This window comes from Ceratina calcarata, unplaced genomic scaffold, assembly GCF_001652005.2.
Source record: "Ceratina calcarata isolate Rehan_Ccalc_2016 unplaced genomic scaffold, ASM165200v1 scaffold2206, whole genome shotgun sequence".
NCBI classification, from domain to species: Eukaryota; Metazoa; Arthropoda; class Insecta; order Hymenoptera; family Apidae; genus Ceratina; species Ceratina calcarata.
The window spans coordinates 1,900-9,813 of record NW_017143836.1 but is presented as its reverse complement, the minus strand read 5'-3'; the positions used below and the strand labels follow the sequence as shown (position 1 = coordinate 9,813).

Sequence of the window (7,914 nt, the reverse complement as noted above, 5' to 3'; positions counted from 1 at the left end):
TATAAAATGTTAAAATGGTTCATATTCGATGCAACACAAGTGAAAAAATTGTTATTAGATTTAACTTTTTGTTATATTTTATGCTGATTAGTGCCGCGGGTCTGTATATGTTAGAGCGATAAGATAGAAACGGGACCCGGGATATCCCTCGGATATTCGTCGACACGGGATAGTTTCTCTGGACCGTAATCGCAATCTTTACGATGTTTATGATAGTTATCGGAGTATTCAAGTGGCATGCGTGCATCGACTCGGCAAGCCTAAAATCTTTTTCAGTCTTTCTTGATTCTTCTAACGTGTAGTCAGTATTCAAAAACCGTCAACGTTTTCATAGAGACACAATTAGCAGTAGAAAATTTTGTCAGTTTTGTCGATACCTTTTTGAAAAAATTATACCCTGTTACGAACATGGATGACGCAGGATTAGTGCGAATTATTGACGAGTTATGTATAACTGAAGAACATGGTGACAGTGATGAGGATGAGCAATTATTTGCGCCAAGCCGTCGGTGTGATCGCAGAATATATAGCGACAGTGAGTCTAGCGAAAAAGAATCGCAAGATGAAGATAACAAGAGTGATAGTGACGAATCTCTAACGAATTTCAGGGAAGTAAATGTGGAAAACGATATCCAATATAACCCGCGCCCACTATTTTTGGAAATGACTGGCCCTAAACATATGCCACCGAACATATCGAAACCAATAGAGTATTTCAATTTATTTTTCACACTACAATTTCTGGACATGTTGAGAATTGAAACAAATCGGTATGCACAACAGTTTTTCGAGAATGCTGGAGCAGCAAATACATCCACAACACTGACCTGGAAGAAAACAACAATCAAAGAGTTGAGAGCATTTATAGCCGTTTTACTCGAAATGGGAATAACCCGTAGGCCAACAATTTTTAGCTACTGGTCACAAAATCATCGATACATCCCATGGTTTGGCCAAATGTTTAGCCGGAATAGATTCCAGTTGCTTTGTAAATTTTTTCATACCGTGGACAATAGCACATTACCAGCACGAGATAACAGTGAATACGACTCAACAGCAAAGTTTGAACCTGTCGTTGCTCATGCAAATAGAAAATTCAAATTTCATTATTCACCACACCAGCACTTGAGCGTGGACGAATCATTAGTAAGAACAAAAAGCAGATCAGCACTTACCCAGTATTTGCCAAATAAGAAGCACCACAAATGGGGCATAAAATTTTGGATGCTAGCCGATGGGATCTCCCATTATTGTCTGTTATTCTTTTGCTATCGGGGAGCCAAGGACCAACGGGACAAGAGAGAAATAAAAGAAAAAGGCCTCGCTCAAGTAGTAATAGATAATTTACTCAGTATGAGTAACTACTTTATTAAAGGATACCACATAACTGTCGACAATTTTTTTACCAGCATTGCCTTAGCAAGATCTCTGTTTGAGAAAAATACATTTTTATCTGGAACAATACGCAGTAATAGAAAACATATTCCATCGCAGCTCAAATCAAAATTGGAAGTGGGCGAATATAAGTACCAAAGAAATCGGGAAATACTTCTATTAGCGTACAGAGAAAAGAAGTCACAGAAAAAAAATGTACTACTGTTATCAACGCATGGAACAGCCGCAAATAAAACGATTGTAATTCGAAGACGGAATCAGGAACGGGAAGTTCAAAAACCAGCACTCATCCACGACTACAATAAATATATGGGAGGCATTGATGTCTCAGATATGATGATCTACTCATATTTGGATGAAAGGAGAACAGTGAAATACTGGAAGAAAGTGGTATTTTCCATTTTTGCTCGCATGGTCTTGAATGCATACATATTATACCAACACAACAGAGAAGGAAAGCTTATGACTCGACTCGAATTTATAACCAGTATCATTCAGTCGATCTCAACAGAATGGATGGCGGAAAAAAACATGAATCCAGAAAGTTCATTGGGTCACACATCGAGGGATTCAACAGTCCCAGGTATCCGCAAACTTCCTGGAAGAAGGGAAAAAGTTTGCGTAGTTTGCAGTAGGGTGGATGGTGGGCCAGTGCGAAGATTGCGCACAATTTGTAATAATTGCAATAAAGGGTTGCATGGTATATGCATTAGTAAGCATCAATGCTAATAAATTGCTTGTGTAAGTAAAAGTAAGGAAATATTACATATTTTTAGTGGCCAGAAAACTAACTATAAATATCTATAGTAACACTTATATTTTTTTTAGTGACGTATTACCAGCCGCACGATCCACTTGTGTAGTAGATCTGTCTGACGCTTGCCGTGCATCATAGCGTTATCCTTCCGTTTTGTTATCCGACTTCTGCTATTGTATTGCAAATGATTGCAAAATGCAATGTCTATGTTCTAGCCCTGGAAAAGGCTAGATTCCTTGTCATTTGTTGCTTTCGTAATACGCGCTCGGTAACAGTCAGCGAGTATTGAAATGTGGCGACTAATCATTTCGACACATTAGGTCATCGGTTCGAGATGCGCTCGAAATGTAGAGCATGTCGAAACGGCGACTAACATAATTAAGGCATTTCGAGATGCATACGAAGACCAGAACATGTCGAAATGATTAAAGAAAATTAGGATGCTGACTCTTTAGCTTTTCGGCTATAAAGCTTGGCCATCGGGGCCTGTACGTCAGTTCGGTTTTTCGTCTCTTAACTCGCGACTCTGTCCGAGTTCTCATCCGTTTCAAAGCATCGTTCAGCCGATTCCCTGAATCACAAGATTCTTAAACGGCTTACCCGAGGGACGAACGCATTGCCTAGAAATTGCTGGGAACTCGAGAAGTCCAGTATAGAAATAAATACGTAGTATCGCGATGTGACTAGTGTCAGCATAAAGGCCATTGACACCCGAACCGCTGATTAGGCTGAACTAAGAAGCAGCTGGTGTGTAACCGAGTATTAAATATTAAAGAATATATATTTTTTATTCGAAATCTCGTGTCAGTCCTTTATATCCACTACCTATTCCCTTAAGACAGATAGTTAGGTCAATGTGTGCTTAAGCACTTTAAATAAAGGCAAGAACCCGTATTCAGGACGTAACATCTATACATTATACTAAATGATGTATATAGAGCTATGACCAAATGATGACTTTTTTATGTGCAATTACCATTTGAAAAAGAGAAATCACTTTTGTACGATTTTTGTTATGTCTTATGTTTATGTTATTCTTATGATTTTCAACAAATAATGAAACACAATTCATAACGTTTTATTCTCCCTTTATTTCCGAATATGTTGCTTTTTATATTTTGTAAATATCACTTCTACTTTCGTTTTTACGAGCATTTTCGCAAACTTCTGCAAATTCGCCGATTCAGCCCGGTATTCTTCGCTTAGGTCCGTTCTTTTCGCCGGTACTAAAAGGGTTAATCTCTCGTGGCGATACCCCTGTCCTCTTCTCAAGATTGAGACTTCTCATTATTTTCTCGAGAGTGCCGAGAACTATAGCCTGTTTTATTAGTGTCAAGAACTACATCGTGTTCTATTAGTGCAAAAATGTCTTTCAGTTTCTATTTTACAAACGAATTTCTTCTTGATACAAGGATCTAAGGAAGACACATTGGAATATATTGTAAGTATCTTATCTTTTTTTCTCGTTATCGAAACGTGTTAAGTGTATTTTTTAATATCTGTGCATTTTTTTATAGCAAGGCTTCTTCAATCAGCCAAATGGTGAAAAGAGGAAATGGTACAATTGTATTACGCACCTCTTCCTCATGATCACATGTAGTACTTCCGACTTCCTACCGACGTCGCCACATTTTTAAACGCCTCCGATTTAAAAAAAAAACACAATCGGCTCTTCGCTGGTCGCGGACTCCCGCTATTTTGTCTTCATTCTTTCGCTTTGTGCCGAACTAGCCACTTCGCCCAGTATGGCAGACTAGTGTTACAGATAACAAATAGTAATAATTAAACAATGGGAAATAAGGGAAGAAGGTCTACGTCTTTCGATAGCTCGCATATAGCAATTATAAAATTCATAGTTTAAATTAAAATTAGAAAAGTAGTCCACCTATGAATCAAGAAACTGAACGAAATCAAAATGATTCCTGGATCGAGCCTTTTATTAGAACAGCACAAAGACATTTCGTTCAGGACCTTCAAAAATTCGCAAATGAAAAGTCCGGAAAAGAAAACGAAGTTAATTTGGAACAGGAACAATTTCTCTTACAGGCACAACAAGAATACGAGGAAATTGAAAGATTAGCATACACGAGTGAATTCAAACAAAATTAAATCAAAGCCAAAGCAAAATCATTAGAAGAACAAAATTGGATCAACATGGCAGAAATGAAAAGTCCAATATCTATTTTACAAGAAATTATGAAGAAGAAACAAGAAGTTCCAATTTATGACCTCATAGTTAATCAAGGGGGAACTCATATAAACACATTTGTATACAAAGTCTCCTGTGACAACTTAGTAGCAACGGGTAAAGGAAGATCGAAAAAAGAAGCAAAACATAACGCTGCAAACGCATTGCTGGAAATTATTATGAGCCGTGAATTGCAGCAAACAACAATTACTATGATGCCCCCCAATATTGAACCTTTGAATTTAACAACACCGCCAATTCATTCAAATAAACAGTTTGAAAATCCGGTTGGTGACCTACAGATATTGTGCAGCAACAATAACTTAAGTGCACCTGAATATCAAACAGTGAAGGATGAATCTGAAAATAATAAAATTTCTACTATTCAATGCAACGTGACCATCCCTACCGAAATCGGTAATGCAGAAACGCAAGAATTAAGCTAAGCAAGAAGCCGCAAGAAAAACGTTAAGTAAATTACAAAACCTAAGGCTTGATGTACCTCAAGAAAATACAAGATTATAATACAAAAAAGTTATTACTATCATACGGAAATATGGAATTCCGTTCAATCAAATAAATTCTGTGCTCCTAATTAATCCTAGTGTACAGGCCCTACTAGAAAGGAAGTAGGGATGGGAAACTCTGTAACACCAAACGCATATCCACCACTAGAGTATCCAGTCCCGAATAAGATTCATATTTCCCAAAATGGGATCCTACAATCTCCGGGTAAACAAACCCAAATTTACAAAGAAGAAATAAGTTATGGAACAATCCTAGATTGAAGTCACAAACTGATTCCATTCTATACCAGTGTGCGGCCTTCTCTAATCAGGCATTATAAAGGAAAGATTACCGGCACTGAGACAAATCCATATTTTCAATGAAGAAATGAAATAAAACAAATCCTAGAATGAAGTCGCAAAACGATTCTATTCTATACCAGTTGTACGGCCTTCCTTAATCAGGCATTATAGAAGGAAGTTTACCGGCACTGAGACAATTCAGGTAGTCAGTCCTCAGACAGTCAGTCAGAAATTTACATAATGATAACCTTCTAATATTATAAAGAAGAAAGCACAGAAACACAAAAGATATATTTGTAAAGCGACAAAAGAAGAAAATCAAGAGAAAGGTACCGAAATAATAATAATAAAAAAAAAGGAGAGAAGGAATATTTACGCCAAGAGTTAGAAAAAGAAAATCAAAGGAATTACCAGAAGAAGAGAAACAAGATGAAGAACTTCAAAAAAATCCAGCCTGAAGAAACTGAACCATCCATCTCGGCAGATCAAATTGTACAATCATCGGAAACCGGAAAAATCCAACCTGAACCTGCTGAACCACTTACTCCACAAGAAGCGGATATAATCGAACAAACAAGGGACAAAGAAGAAATAATTAATGAAGTACTACCAGACCCGCCAGAAGATGAAGAACCATTCATCGAATTTCCTCCCGAACCTCCCGACGAAGATTCAACTATGTACGAAGACTGAGACGGAGACTCATTGGACTCGGAAAGTATAAATTCTAACGAACCCGAAGACATCGATATCATATTTGATGAACCACCACAATATGAATTTCTTAAAATAATAAAAACTAAAGAACCATTATTAACTCAAAAGAATAATTTAGTAGTATTTTTAACATACCAAGGTACACCTGCGTGTGAAGGAGCCAAAGAATTACAGGAAGCAAATTTATTACCAGACATCAGTGAAATTATTCCTAATATACCAAAAGTAGAACCATATGAAAATCATTACTTAATTTTTGTTCCAATTCAGGAAAGGAAAACAGCTCCAATAACCGCGAATCAAATAATTACCGGACTAAGAATTATAAAAAATGTTTTAGACGAATTGAATCTTTCCAGTTTTGCTATTAGAGAATCTCCATCATTAGGAGATGTATCATGGTATTTAATAAATAAGAGAATAGTAGAATTATTTAGCGATTACAGAATTACAATAACATATTGTCAAGGAAAATTAAAGGTACCTCCAGAAAATGAAAGATTAAGAATAATTATAGAAACTCATAATTCAATAATTAATGGACATAAAGGTGTAACTAAAACACTCGAAAGAATCAAAACATAACATGTATGGCCAAATATGAAAACAGGTGCAAAATTACGTAAAAGCATGTGAAATCTGTCAGCTTAAAAAATTAACTAGGGTAAAAACTATGCAACCTATGATAATAACTTGTAACCGTAAACACGGCCCGCGTGTACCGGCCACATATCTGATGCGTAAGAACATTCGAGAAGTCATAATGTTACGTAACCAGGGGATCGACGATCGATCACGTAACCGACGGATCACTTCGTACTCTCCTTCCGTAGGATCAAGTCCGCGTTAGATTACCAAAGACATAATTGCGAGCCAGCATACTAAAGATATAGCACCGTATCTGACTTGAGAATAAATACGGAAACCGAACTCCGTCCAGGTCGGTTAGAATCATAAGCCCGTGAGTGAGTGTGTGAGTGTGGATGCGTGGCCACGACAAATAAGGAAATTCGTACCTGCGTGCGTTGGACAGGGTTACGCCACCGATCCGTAAGTCGTATACTGCATATATTGTAACGCGAGAACCGAGAATTTAGATTAGTTAAATAGGCCACCGATCTGGCAACAATCGTAAGTCCGATTTCCTGCAGCGACTCGCACCGCGGCCAGTCAAACAAACGCGTGGTTCAACAGTACATACGCGCAACCCTAGTCATCTTTATATGTTGAAAATATACATCAAATTCTATTGTTCCATTCATTTATTTTGAATTACTTCTGATTTCCCATCATTTGCGATTCCTCCTCCTCCCAAGGAGACGCGAACTCCTCCCTCCCGAATACGCGGCGAGGTATTCGGTTATAAACTGATACACCTGGTCATGCATTCGATGAAGTAGCTATAGACATAATGGGACCGTTACCCATTACAATTACAGGTAACATATACATTCTAACCATGCAAGATCTTTTGACCAAATATTCCATAGTTACCTTTAAATAATACAAGTTCAATTTCTATAGCTGATTCTATGTTAAAACGTTTGATTTGTGTCTTCGGCGCACCTAAAGCTATTCTTACTGATCAAGGAGCTAATTTATTCTCCTCAATTATAAATTACATAGCAAAGCGATTTGGCATAAAACAGTATAAAACAAGTGTTTACAGACCACAATCAAACGGATCATTGGAAAGATCACATCATGTTTTATCAGAATATTTAAAAATACAAACACAAAAAAGTAGAGATTGGGATACATGGTTAGATCTCGCTATGTTTTCATATAATACTAGCGTTCATGAAGGAACTAAATACACACCATATGAATTAGTATTTGGAAGAACCGCTAGAATACCAAGTTCCGAACCAGAAATAGATGATAGAATAGAAACGACATATTTTCAATACTTAAACAATTTATTTGAAGTACTAAAAGAAGTGCAAACCGCGGCACACCAAAATCTGGTAAAGGCAAAAGAAAGATCTAAAAGATACTATGACGCAAAAATTAATGTTCAAACTTTCAGCCCTGGGCAATGGGTTTAT

At 37.1% G+C, this 7,914-nt stretch overlaps 2 protein-coding genes across 4 annotated transcripts; both read left to right on the top strand.

Moving 5' to 3' along the window:
- The first annotated feature begins 25 nt into the window (after positions 1-25).
- On the top strand, positions 26-4,309 carry LOC108622413 (piggyBac transposable element-derived protein 4-like). 3 transcript variants are annotated; one of them, XM_026811464.1, is made up of 2 exons: positions 26-1,978; positions 4,199-4,309. In XM_026811464.1, exons 1-2 carry the CDS (start codon positions 409-411, stop codon positions 4,222-4,224), a joined length of 1,596 nt encoding a protein of 531 aa, XP_026667265.1. In that variant the 5' UTR covers positions 26-408; the 3' UTR covers positions 4,225-4,309. The 3 variants fall into 3 exon arrangements, with proteins under 3 accessions (XP_026667265.1, XP_026667264.1, XP_026667266.1); XM_026811463.1 differs by lacking the exon at positions 4,199-4,309 and adding an exon at positions 2,224-2,728 and having other exon boundaries at positions 26-2,136; XM_026811465.1 differs by lacking the exon at positions 4,199-4,309 and having other exon boundaries at positions 455-535; positions 609-2,728.
- Positions 4,283-7,121, top strand: LOC108622412 (RISC-loading complex subunit tarbp2-like). Its single transcript, XM_026811466.1, has one exon. It carries the CDS (start codon positions 4,307-4,309, stop codon positions 4,784-4,786), a length of 480 nt encoding a protein of 159 aa, XP_026667267.1. The 5' UTR covers positions 4,283-4,306; the 3' UTR covers positions 4,787-7,121.
- Positions 7,122-7,914: the final 793 nt, after the last annotated feature.